We start from the raw sequence: 14137 nt of genomic DNA on the forward strand, positions 1-14137 counted from the left end.
CCAGCTTGGCAACAGAGCAAGACTCCATCTCAAAAAAAAAAGAAAAAAGAAAAAAAGATATGCTGGTAATTACCCAACTCAGAAGTAAGTTTACAAGACAGTAAGGAGTCTACCATTTTTCACACAATTCTATTTCCAGGAATTATCTACTACATGTTAGAGTAAGACACATCATTGAAACAAAGTATCATATCATTTAGTAGCAATATCATTTAGAACCTTGCTAAAAACTTCTTCATAAAACATACTTATTAGAAAAACAGACAAGAATCATGCAACACCATCTCCTATCATTCAACAAATTAACAGAAATTTATTGGGTGGAAAATGTGAAAAGGGACAAAAAAAAAAGGAGTAGTTTTGTACTGATATAAGAGTTCATAAAATTATAAACTCAGGTCTGAAATCTTCAGACCACATCAAAGACTTCATGTTCTTATGACTGTAGAAACAGGACAGCCCTGGCTGCTGGGCTCATGGAATCATGGAGTGGAGCTATACATAAAGAAGTGCCCTTGTCAAGGACATCACTTCCTCTGTACCTCAGAATGATACTTCTTAGGCATGGGCCTAAGATTCTGTTTTCTCTCCCATCGACGCAGAACACATTGGCCGGACATGACATCACGTCTTACATCTTGGTCCTGTTGGAAAGAAAATACACCTAATACTGACTGTTCAAAGCTAACTGCAGCAATCTGTACCTGTTTTGCCTCTATACATGTCATTTATTCATGAAAACAGGTGATTTTAATCTAAAAAGTCTGTGAACAGGTGGAGCTTTGTAAGAAAAAAAACTGGTTTCCTAGCATTACTGTAAAGAAACGAAAGATGAATGGAGAGAATAGTGAGATGATGACAGAACTTCGGTGATTAGAAATCTGAGAAGCAACAAGTAGAAAATTGTTTAAGACATCCATGTCTTAGTCTTACCTTTTCCTGACACTTGTCTTCCCCAGAAGGCCCCTGCAACTGGTTTTTTGTCAGCTCAAGTTGTAGACCATCAAACCTGTGCTTAAACCAGTGATGAGCTTCTTCCAGGTTAGCTGTTATCTGAACATATGAATGTCACCATTAAAAGACACAAAGAAAGTTACAAGTTTTTTTGTATATTAGTTGCAGACTTTTTACTTAGAAATTAAAAGACCCAAATTCTGACTACATGTTCTTTGCAACCTATTTGCACAACATACTTAATAACCTATACGTGAGAGTAATTTCTGAGTGAGCGGTTAAGCATTGATGGTGTTGGGAAAACTGGCTAGCAATGTGCAGAAAGCAGAAACTGGACCCCTTCCTGTCACCTTACACTAAAATTAACTCCAGATGGATTAAAGATTTAAACATAAAACATAACACCATAAAAACACTAAAAGAAAAAGTAGGCAAAACCATCCAGGACATAGGCATAGGCAAGGACTTTGTGACTAAAACACCAAAAGCAATGGCAACAAAAGCCAAGATAGACAAATGGGATCTAATTAAAATTCAGAGCTTCTGTGCAGCAAAAGAAACAATCATTAGAGCGAACCGGCAACCAACAGAATGGGAAAAAATTTTTGCAATGCAATCTACCCATCTGACAAAGGGCTAATATCCAGAATCTACAAAGAACTAAAACAGACACACAAGAAAAAAACAAACAACCTCATTCAAAAGTGGGCGAAGGATATGAACAGACACTTTTCAAAAGAACACATATATGAGGCCAACAAACATATGAGAAAATGCTCATCATCACTGGTCATTAGAGAAATGCAAATCAAAACCACACTGAGATACCATCTCACACCAGTTAGAATGGCAATCATTAAAAAATCTGGAGACAACAGATGCTGGAGAGGACGTAGAGAAAAAGGAATACTCCTACACAGTTGGTGGAGTGTAAATTAGTTCAACCATTGTGGAAGACAGTGTGGCGATTTCTCAAGGATCTAGAAATAAAAATTCCATTTGACCCAGCAATCCCATTACTGGGTATATACCCAAAGAACTATAAATCATTTTACTGTAAAGACACATGCACATGTATGTTCACTGCAGCCCTGTGTACAATAGCAAAGACCTGGAACCAACCCAAATGCCCATCAATTATAGACTGGACAAAGAAAATGTGATACATATACACCATGGAATACTACACAGCCATAGAAAACGATGAGTTCGTGTCCTTTGTAGGGACTTGGATGAATCTGGAAGCCATCATTCTCAGCAAACTGACACAAGAACAGAAAACCAAACACTGCATGTTCTCACTCATGGATGGGTGTTGAACGATGAGAACACATGGACTCAGGGAGAGGAGCATCACAAACCGGGGGCAGTTGAGGGGGTAGGGGAGGGACAGCAGTGGGTGGGGAAGGATAACATGGGGAGAAATGCTGGATATAGTATACACCTGAAGTAAAATAAAAAATAAAAAGAATGCATTGCAGACTTGCTGCTTTTCATGTATTTGTTAATGTTTCCTGGATGTGAAGTAATATAAGAGAGGACCCAGGAGAAAATTAAGAATGAAAGTATAAGATGTCTTTGAAAATGAAAAAATATATGAAAGACTCTTAAGAATGTAGTAGTTCATGGGCCAGGTGTGGTGGTTCATACCTGGAATCACAGCACTTTGGGAGGCCAAGGCTGGTGGATCACCTGAGTCCAGGAGTTCAAGACCAGCCCGGCCACATGGTGAAACTTCATCTTTACAAAAAATACCACCATGCACTCCAGCCTGGTGATAGATAGAGACCCTGTATAAAAAAAAAAAGTATGATTTTGAAATACTCCACAAAAGGCCAATTTAAGTTTAGAATACAGAAAACAAATACACAAATTAGTTAAATAGGGACTACTTTACTTTTTCAGTTATTGATTGATTGAACAAAGAGCATCTACCTTCAGTAGGGTCATTTCAAACAATAATGCATTAAAATCCACACACATGCTGGACTTCCCTTATCTTTAGTAGGGAGATTTGGACTTCAGGTTTAATATTTTAGCATTGTTATCTACCATCTATCATCAAGACACAGACTCTTAATCTAAAAATCACTCTTTACAATAGAGACTACACTTAGGAAGTTACTGGTTCTTGCCTATTGCATTCCTGACAATCATGTTAATGAAGGATTTCACATTGACTTGGGTTGTTTCGGGGTTGTTGTGTTGATGGAAACTTGTCTAAGTCTGGCTTGTCTGGGTCTGGCTCACCTGTTCTGATTTCACACTGGCTTCTTTCAGTTTATTCTCTGTTGCCTTTCTACATTTCTTCAGGTGTCTGACAGTTTCTTCTAATTTCTGAAAATGTGATACAAAGATTTTTATAAACTTCCAATGTGCCATCAGGAACCAAATGCTTCACTATTATAATAAATGGGCAACCAAAGATGAAAGTAGGATGGAGTGCCTTCTAACTTCAGGTGCTGCCAACATATGAGATGAAAACTGTGATTTTCAGTGTAGCCTATAGTCTACATATGTGGATATGATTACACATTTTGATTTTTCAGTTATGGATTCTGTTGAGGACAGTGATTAATCTCTTTTCAGAACTGGGAAGATACTTCTCACGACAAACCCTATTGAAAGACAAGAGCTCAGAGATCTCTTGAAGTCCCTTTTCAGTGATATAATGTTATGCTTTTTATTCATTTAGGAATACCTAAGAGTCTTTTAAGAGCAACAGGTGTATCTGTGCTAGGAGAAGAAATGAGGTGTATAAAGCTCCTGAAAGGCTATGAAATTCAGTTCAGAGGTCTTACTTAGGTAACTGATACTTTGCATATGTAACCTCTAGATGTTCTTTAAAAATTGACATTACTTTTATTAAGCTGAAAATGGAGAACATTTGCCACATTCAAACTACAGCCTTCTTCCTCCATACTATTATTCTAAGGACTTAGCAAAGATAAACAATTTGTAAATGTGTGTTGTCTTCTGTAGACTCTAGAAAGTCTAGGTTCAATACTGTTGGGCTTTGGCACATGCCATTTGCTGATCATCCTTAAGATAAATCTTAGGAAACCTTTTACCTGGCGTCGATTCTCTAGCTCCTGCCTTATTTTCCGTTCTGCTTCTAGGAGCTGCTCTTGTTGTTTATTCCGTACTGAGGCATCATATTGGCTCTTGGCCAACATCTGCATCTCTTTCTGCAGGTTAGTCATTTCACACACCAATCTCTGGATACTCAAAGACTGGAAGAATACAAAGATGGAGACATTTGGTGAACACCCTCCAAGTTTGAGATTTTGCATGACATGTAAACATAGAGTATATGGAAATCATCTACCTGTTCAAATTTTTTTTCTGATATTGATCCTTAATTAGCTCCATTTGCTTCAATTCTGTTTCTATGTGCTAAAAGTAAACGGAAAATAACATAAAAAGATGATCAGTGGAAAAACTGGCTTGCTCTTTTTGCCTGTGGGATGACAGACAGAATCCAATATGAGACCCAAAGTTACTAGTTCTTGCTGAGCTTTCTTTCCCATCTGGCCCACTGATCCTGAAAGAGTAAAGTCCAATACAATCAACACGGAAGGGACAGATGGGGAGCCAGAATGTGACACTGGCAGCAAATGAGAAATCAAACATTTACACAGCAGTGTCTCCACTGAAAAAGTCTCCCCAAAGGCAACTGGCTGTAACTCCCAGAGAATACATGGGGCGGGTAGGGTTCTAAAACCTGTCTTCCCCAGACACCACTGACTGCCCACATCCTCATAGGGTACCCAGGAAGTGAGAAGAGGTTTCTCGTATAACCTTTATCCTTTCTATATTCTGAGCATTATTCACCTTAGCTGACAAGTGGAGTTTAATTTGGGCCTTCTGATTCTTTATTTTCTCCTTGTTACTTTCTAGCATTTTTTCTAGCTCTGCAAGTTTCTGTCCCAGCTCTCGGTTGGTCCGGGACACTTCAGCTGATCTGAAGTTAGCTTCATCAAGGACTTTATTCAGCTTAAAACACAAAAGAAAAAACTGAAACATTTTTACTTTCCATTAAGAGAAGCTTACTTAGTTTTGTCCTCATATTTTGTCGTCTTTGGATCTTTCTTTTTAAAAGGAGCATTAGTAAGGCAATAATGTCTGATTAAGCAGATTTACGGAGCAACAGACCAAGTGGTTTTCACAATTTTTATCACTAAAGAACAAAATCTTTCTTGGAATAGATAAAGAATGTAAATGTATATTCAGTATTTGCATTTTAAAAGCCTGGCTTTGGAGTTAATTTCAGTCCAAACATCAGCTTCACCACTTACTAGCTCAGTGTTTTGGGGCAATTAACTATCTTAAGCCTCAGGTTCATCATCTGAACAGTGTGTGTATAGCCTAACTCATAGGATACAAATAACTTCATATAGAGAAAGAAGTAGAGTCTGGCACACAATAATTACTCTGTGACTATCATGCTATAAGCTCTTCTCTTTCTGTCATTTGTAACCTCAGTCTGAAGAAATGAAAATGAATTATATGGCAGTTTCTATAAATATCTGTCAGCTATTGAGTGTCATGGCACACATTTTTATAATTTTGTTTTTTGTTCTTAAGGATTTTAATTTCTCTTGTGAAAAAAACTGCATAGTTACTTAAATAATTTTACAGAGTTCCATCCTTCTAATATGCCATTAAAGCAGTGCCACTTGAAAACTTTAGGAGCAAGAGGTAGTTGAGAAGGGAGAAAACAGGAAGGTGGTATTCTCTATGGCTGGCAGCATTTAAAACAGCAAAGAGTGAAGTCAAGGGTGTCTGTACCTTTTCTCTCTATACTAGTTCCTTCTTTTAGATCCTAACTTTACACTACAGTCTTTTATTACTACTCAACTAACTTTGTTATCTCAATCACAGCCTTTCTAAAACTGGATAAGCCCTAACAACTATCATTTACTTTGTACTGATTAAGTTCAGGCACTGCGATAATTACTTTACAAATGCTTCCAAATTTAATTCTCAAAACAAACCTGGAAAGTAGTTGTGATGGTTTACATGTTATGATTGAGGAAACTGAAACTCTGAAATTAAGTCACTTCTTCAGACGATAAATTAATACACAGTAAGACGCAGAGCTGGGACTCAGGCAGCGCTCCGTGAGCCTATTGTTGCTGCCAACTTCTACTGCTGTCACACTTTCACTGTTCTTCACTGTCACTGATCTTTCTTCAAAGGATTTCAGTTTTGTAATTATTCTCAACTAAAGGTACATTTCTACAGTTAGCACATCTTTATGTTCCCTAATTCTTCTATAAAAAGCAGAATTTGCTTTTTATAACATTTATATTTATATAGTGCTTTGCAATTCACAAAATTGTTTTATATACTATTATTTGAGTTTGATTTTGTGAATAGTTTCCATCAATTGCAACTACTAAATGTAACAAATTTGGTGAAACACAGACCATCCATGCCAACCAAAGAATTATTTTAATCCCTCCCTCTCCATGATACAACATTTAATGTCTGTTTGATGATTTTTCTTTTCTTGAGATGGAGTCTCACTCTTGTTGCTCAAGCTGGAGTGCAGTGGTGCGATCTCAGCTCACTGCAACCTCTTTCTCCCGGGTTCAAGTGATACTCATGCCTCAGCCTCCTCTGAGTAGCTGGGATTACAGCTGCCTACCACCATGCCTGGCTAATATTTTGTATTTTTAGTAGAGATGGAGTTTCACCATGTTGGCCAGGCTTGTCTCAAACTTCTGACCTCAGGTGATCCACCTGCCTTGGCCTCCCAAAGTGCTGGGATTACAGGGGTGAGTCGCCTTGCCCGGCCTGTTTGATGATTTTTCTATTGGCTTTTCTCTATTTTTCAACTGAACTACTTTGCTTGGCCCTAATCATCTAATACTTAAATTAACTGTTATAGTTTTCTTGAGCCTCCATGCCTCCAGTTTCTCTTTATTCTTCTCTACTGTCTTCTGCTGTTACATTAACCTTCCTAAACTCATGCTTCTATCTTGCCACCCCCTGCTCACTCTTAAGTAGTACTCCATCTCTACTTAAGAGTTCACATCCAACATTTCCATAACTAAGGCCATCCATCAGGTGGTTCCATGTAAGTTAACACTCTTTCTCTAACATTTTCCAAAGTCTCTGCTCTAATCAAGACAGGCTACTTTTCATCTGCTAACATGTCCTGTTCATTTTTGTAAGTAAGCTTGGTCTGTGCTGTTTTGTAAGGTGTCCAGCCCTGTCATCTCTGCTAGTCTCAATCCTGTACTCTCATTAAGCTTTCCTTCTTCTATCAATCAAATGGCCTAAAATAAACTTTCTCTTACTTTGAATTCCTTCAAAATTACACACAGCCTCTAGCTACCCAAGAAAGATCTCTGATGTTTTCCCTATTTGTCTCATGTCCAGAGTGGAGATCACAAACAAGGGTCATTTGGCACACACAAGGGCATGGACCATATTTTCTACCGTTTTCCCTGTCTCTCTCAGGAAATGGTAGATGCAGAATAGATGCCAGTTAAGTGAACTGAGAAGAGAGATGATTTCATTTCTGTCTATCACATGGCAGTCTCCTTATTCCTCTATCCCTCTTGGTTATCACTCTGATGGAAAATCTCCCATCAAGGTACTCCTTTGTTGGGCAGAGAATTATATGTCAGAAACTTTTTTCTTGTGTGTTCCTTTACAGAGAGGTCTCAATTGCGTCTGGCTTGCTGGTCAAAAGCGGATGAGAAGAGTCAAAGAACAACTGCAGCCATTCTCTGAAATCTTGGAGCTGCTTATCCTCCTAAGAGGCATTCACCAAGAGAGAAACTTTTCTCATGACTCTATACCTCAGCCACTTCCCGTTGTGCCACTTTCTTTGCAGTTTCTCTCTTGGTTTGAAACTGCTTTCTTAGAGCTTCTATGTGTTCAGCATGCAATTCTGCTTCCACTTTGGACTCTTCAGTCATCCGTTCTCTGTTTTGAAGAAAAGAGGTGAGAAGTCATTTAGAAATCACTTTAAGAGGTAAGAAAGTTTTGGAGGGGAGTGTCCAACTCTAAAAGGTGTGTTATTTAAAAACAAGCAGCCTATCAGTAGCCTGGTGAACCTCACTAATTTGGAGCTCATTAACAGAAGAAAAAAGAAGTGAATTTACCTGTAATATTAAAAAACATTAATTCTACGTAAAGAGATCCAACCAGAGTAAAAAACTCACGTCAAAGAAAAATATTAGAGGAAGTAGAAATACTTTAAGGGATATTTGTTTTTGTCTTTTCTCTTGCCTTTGTCTTTTCAAACAAAACCATTATTTGCACAGCACTGTATTTTTATTTTCTTAATAACTTTCTAAATTGCCTTTAAATTTATTCTGTTTATTATAGTAAAGCGATTAAGACTATGGGTTTTGGAGTCAGCCTGCTGCTGCCGCCTGTATTGTAATCTCAGCTCTAGTAAGATGATGTCTTTTTGCTGGCAGCTATTTACCATTTAAATATTAACTTCTAATAATATTGTTCCTTATCTTTAAACTGAGAGCTTTAAATTAGATCAGCATTCCTAACTTGAACTCCTTGTTCAAGACCCATGGTTAATCTTCTGAGAATGTGGGAATTCCCTGAAATAATATGCAAAATGTGTATGCGTGTGTGAGGGGGTATAGCTGAGTCCATAGCTTCTGACTTTTAAAAGGATAAATGACTCCAAAAAGGACTAAATGGACTTAAACAATTACGAGGCTTCTTCCAGCTTTAACATTCTCTGATCTAGCTGATAATGACTTACTCTATGATTACTCTTGAGTTACCGGTTATTTCTCAAAGGGTAAGAGGAGCCTGCCCTGACATGAAATCATCTTCATTTTCCCTCTCTCTCCTGATCATCTCTTGCTCTTATTTGGATAATATATCCATGTTCTCCATGTGTCTCTAAAAGTACATCTACTAATGGATTCAGTCTGTCCACTTGGCAGCATTCAGTGGGCTTGGTCTTGCAGTAACTGCAACTGTCCCTCCAGTCCCCCAGGCAGGAATGTATCAATAAACTTTGGTACATCACATCTAAAAAGTTGCTGAAGCCTGTCCTTAAGGCACAGCATAAAGGGATGGAAGATCCTGAAGTCACTAGGGATAATGATGGTTCTTTCTTACATTCCCACACTCCTCCCCATGCCCACGTCAATCTGGAAAATGAGCAAAAAATTCATGGAGCTATAGAAAGAGAACAAAACCATCATTTGTACAGTACTGTATTTAGATTTTCTTATAACTTTCTAAATTGCCTTTAAATTTATTGTGCTTATTATATCAAAATGATTAAGACTCTAAGTTTTGGAGTCAGCCTGATGCTGCCTGGATCCTAATCCCAGCTCTAGTAAGATGATGTCTGGCCTTGAGTATGGTACACCTACTTCCCCTGCTTGTTTCCTTATCTTCAAAATGGGAATAATAACACTAACCACCATCACAGGGTAATAGTTTGTACTAAAGGAAATAATGCATGTGAAGCCCTTAGCATATTACCCAATATATCATGATCATGTAACAAGTATTAGCTATTGTCATCATCATCATCATCATCATCTAGCGCTAAAAATTCAAATTCTAAATTTAAAAATTTCTCTCAAGTCTCTACCTCTGCCCTAAGCCCCTACATAGCACTTCAACTTCAACTCTTACTTTCTTCTTCTTTTTACTGTGGTAAGAACATTTAACCTGAGAGCTACCCTCTTAACAAATTTTAAGCAAACAATATAGTGTTGTTCACTATAGCCTAGCCCTGTTTTCACAGCAGATCTCTAGAATGTATTCATCTTGCTCTTTTTTCTTCTAAGGAAAATCACAGACCCTCTACCAATCAGCCTCCTCAACAGTCTTCTGAAGACTCACCCAGCTTCTGCTTCCCACTAAATCCAAAGGAAGAAATATCCAACCTCATCTCTAAAGATAACCCTTCTGCTTATCCTCTCTCTTGTTCTCCAGTTCAATCGAGTTCTTTCCATACTCTTTAATCACAGTCCAGTTCCTCTCATTCTAAAAAGAGGACAGCAGCAGAATAACTTTTCTTTATGTTATGCTCTTGAGCTGCTACACAATCTTCTTTACCTTCACCATTGTCCTCCTTGCCTGCCTTTCCTCATCTATTACTTACTCTTTGTTACCGCCTTTATCTACAGAAACTGGCCATCTGGAGGATGAGCGGTAGATATCTGTTGCAAAACCCAGTGGCTTCCTCTCTGGTCTCTGACTCTGCAGCATCTGACTCACTTTTTGTTTGCCTTTGGTGATATTACATTCTCCCGATTCTTTCCTTACTTCCACTAAATGCTCCTTTTCTGGATCCTTCTGTGGCCTCTGTTCCCCTTCTACCTGAAATGCAGCACATCTCCAAGTTCTGACCTTGGTTCTCTCTCTATACTTTGCCCGTGGCAGTCTAACCCATTCCAAGGCTTTATCTTTTATCTTTTTTTTTTTTTGAGATGCAGTCTTGCTCTGGTGCCAGGCTGGGGGTTTTACCATGTTGGCCAGGATGGTCTCGATCTCCTGGCCTTGTGATCCACCCACCTCAGTCTCCCAAAGTGCTGAGATTACAGGCGTGATCCATCACGCCTGGCCTCTAGCTTTTATCTTTATAGAGATGAATTCCAACTAGCAGCCTCTTAGAACTAAGCCTACATTTCTAAATCTATTAAATAACCACCTGAAACTCAACAAGTTCTCCAAAACCTGCTCTGTCTTCCTAAGCTTGCACACTGATAAGCACAGTTCTGCATATGATTTTAGGAGGTTCACAGATCTCAAGAAGCGTGATTTACCTATGATGAAAATACAAACTATTATCATAAGCAGTGACATCAAGGTAAATTCTGAAGCAAATGCTGCAAGGAGACCTCTAACTCTCACCTCATGCTTTTTCTGTGAATGACCTAACCATCGTTTTTTTTTTCTTTTTGGTTTCGTTTGTTATAAGTAGTAGTAGTAGGAACTACATTTTATAGTTACCTAAATCATGTTTAGGCTTTTGAAACAATTACTAACCATCTAAATCATAATTACCTAAACTGACACTGAAGAGTTTTAAATGATGCTGCCAACCGTTACATAAATACAATAAGGAACAATCTTAAGGCAGTAACATTTCAGCTGAATATAAAATTTGCAGAGATCATATATCTGGAAAATACTGTCTTTGTTTCAGCTTATACCTCTTTCCTCTATCAACATGCTCAATAAATGAAAAGAATAAATATCTAGGCCAGGAACAGCAGCTCATGCCTGTAATCCCAGCATTTTGGGAGGCCAAGGCAGGTGGATTTTGAGCCCAAGGGTTTGAGACAGCCTGGGCAACATGGAGAAACCCTATCTCTAAAAAAAATACAAAAAAATTAGCCAGGTGTGGCAGTACATGCCTATAGTTCCAGCTACTCAGGAGGCTCAGGTAGGAGAACTACTTGAGCCCAGGAGGTAGAAGCTGCAGTGAGCCATGATCACACCACTGCACTCCAGCCTGGGCAACAGAGCGAGACTCAGTCTCAAGTAAATAAATAAATAAAAATACATAAAGGAATAAAGATCTATGTGCACACTGTATTTCCATTAAGTATAAATTTTCATAGAATGCTATTAATATGTAAATAATATCTACCTATGTATAATTTAAGGTAAAACTTTAGTCATTTGATCTGAACTGGATAGGTCTCATCTAACTAATCTCAGGTCAAAACCGAAAACATTTAATGGCTTAACATCTGCTTAGATTGAGTCATTCCACCCAGGCTGATGTTTTTTTCTTGTCTAAATCATGCTTTTAAAGACCATATAAGCTGTTCATAGAAAAGCCTTGGTAGAAACATGTGAATGTCTCTTCTAATCAATATCCTTTAAGTTTTGGTTTAACCTTCATGTAAAACAGCAGCTTGATAGTGGATGAAGGAAAAGCTGAGAAGGAAGTCAAATGAGCATGCTCTAGCCAGCTATTATCTGCTGGTGCTCAGCTATGCCTGGTCCTTAACATGGCTCTGCTGGGAGTACTAGTTCAAAGTAGGAGAAAAGGGTTTAACTGATTTATGTGAATGAGCCATTTATGTGAATGTGACTTACTCCTCCAGAGGCACTTCCCTAATTTTACTGTGACTATACTGCTCTTACTTGAAGGTTTCCAAATTCTGTCGCTCAAGTTCTTTGCTTTCAAATTGATCTTGCATATGATCTAGCTTTGTTTGCAGATGAATACTTGTCTGGAGAGCTTGTTCCAGACTCATAGCCAGTTTCCTGCTGTCTTCTCTAGCTACATCTAGAGCTTTTTGTAGAGATTCAATCTGAAAGAGAGAAGAATGTTTTCAATTCCACTGTAACAAAGAGATGCAAGAAGTTCATAACACTGTGTAATCACTCCTCACATTCTAACATCAAGTGCTACTGAAACAATTAGTTGGAACCAGAAGCAAAGATTCCAGGTGCCTGGAATATATATGTGAGAACTTATTACAGACATTGCTTAGGAAACCCTTAGAAGCCAACGGGAAAGGTATGCTCCATTAGTCAACAGAGAGCTTTGGTAAACAGACCCACCTTAATTTATCCTAATTTTTAAAATTTTAAACTAAATTCCCCTTCCTGATCCTATGACCTTCTGGTCTTACTCCCTAGAGGGAAAAAAAAGACTTGTCAACTGTTCCTTATAGATTCCTACAGAAAAAAAAACCTTATTTATTAAATATCCATGTGTATTTTATATGTGCATATAGATACATATACAGGTATGTACACATGCCTGTGAGCACATTTGTGTAGGTGACTCCTTATTAATAGTGGGATCACTCTAGCTGCTTCTGACAGATTATAAGTTATTTTCTAAGCCTATGAACTTCTGAAGTCATCTGTGCATTAATAAATGAATAAAAATGCAGACCATATAAGACAGATTAGTCATTATTGTGGTACTAGTCTGCCAATAAGTGACTCATTTTAAGACAGGTCAATTTCCCATCTGTAGGTATGTCACTGTGCAAAACTCAGACTTGACTGAAAAAAAAATTTTTCTCAAAAACAGTAATATCCCAATAAAACCAAAAGAATCGATGTTATCATTTTTTTTTTTTCTTCTTTTTTTTTTATTGCATTTTAGGTTTTGGGGTACATGTGAAAAACATGCAAAGTTGTTGCATAGGTGCATTCATGGCAGTGTGATTTGCTGCCTCCCTCCCCCTCACCCATATCTGGCATTTCTCCCCATGCTATCCCTCCCCAACTCCCCCCCCGCTGTCCCCCCCACTCCCCCGCAACATACCCCCGTGTATAGTGCTCCCCTCCCTGTGTCCATGTGTTCTCCTGGTTCAACACCCTCCTATGAGTGAGAACATGTGGTGTTTGGTTTTGTGTTCTTGTGTCAGTTTGCTGAGAATGATGGTTTCCAGGTTCATCCATGTCCCTACAAAGGACGCGAACTCCTCGTTTTTAATGGCTGCATAATATTCCATGGTGTATATGTGCCACATTTTTCCTGTCCAGTCTATCATCGATGGGCATTTGGGTTGGTTCCAGGTCTTTGCTATTGTAAACTGTGCTGCAATGAACATTCGTGTGCATGTGTCCTTATAGTAGAACGATTTATAATCCTTTGGATATATGCCCAGTAATGGGATTGCTGGGTCAAATGGAATTTCTATTTCTAGGTCCTTGAGGAATCGCCACACTGTTTTCCACAGTGGTTGAACTAATTTACACTCCCACCAACAGTGTAAAAGTGTTCCTATTTCTCCACATCCTCTCCAGCATCTATTTTCTCCAGATTTTTTAATGATCGCCATTCTAACTGGCGTGAGATGGTATCTCAATGTAGTTTTGATTTGCATTTCTCTAATGACCAGTGATGATGAGCATTTTTTCATATGTTTGTTGGCCTCTTGTATGTCTTCTTTTGTAAAGTATCTGTTCATATCCTTCGCCCATTTTTGAATGGGCTTGTTTGTTTTTTTCTTGTAAATCTTTTTTAGCTCGTTGTAAATTCTGGATATCAGCCCTTTGTCAGACGGGTAGGCTGCAAAAATTTTTTCCCATTCTGTTGGTTGCCGATTCACTCTATTGACTGTTTCTTTTGCCGTGCAGAAGCTGTGGAGTTTGATTAGGTCCCATTTGTCTATTTTGGCTTTTGTTGCCAATGCTTTTGGTGTTTTGGTCATAAAGTCCTTGCCTACGCCTATGTCCTGAATGGTTTTGCCTA

General features: G+C 38.4%; 1 protein-coding gene across 1 annotated transcript in view; it reads right to left on the reverse strand.

Moving 5' to 3' along the window:
- Positions 1 to 285: 285 nt before the first annotated feature.
- The window catches only part of CCDC150 (coiled-coil domain containing 150), a 74071-nt gene continuing 60219 nt past the window's right edge, over positions 286 to 14137 (reverse strand). The window contains 8 exon segments of the mRNA XM_064373218.1: positions 286 to 644; positions 934 to 1053; positions 3205 to 3291; positions 4026 to 4196; positions 4291 to 4350; positions 4756 to 4950; positions 7770 to 7896; positions 12064 to 12233. Of these exon segments, the coding sequence (XP_064229288.1) occupies positions 528 to 644; positions 934 to 1053; positions 3205 to 3291; positions 4026 to 4196; positions 4291 to 4350; positions 4756 to 4950; positions 7770 to 7896; positions 12064 to 12233 (1047 nt within the window). The 3' untranslated portion in view covers positions 286 to 527.

The sequence above is a fragment of the Aotus nancymaae genome, unplaced genomic scaffold, assembly GCF_030222135.1.
Source record: "Aotus nancymaae isolate 86718 unplaced genomic scaffold, 86718_ANA_hifiasm-v0.15.2.pri h1tg000008l, whole genome shotgun sequence".
NCBI classification, from domain to species: domain Eukaryota; kingdom Metazoa; phylum Chordata; class Mammalia; order Primates; family Aotidae; genus Aotus; species Aotus nancymaae.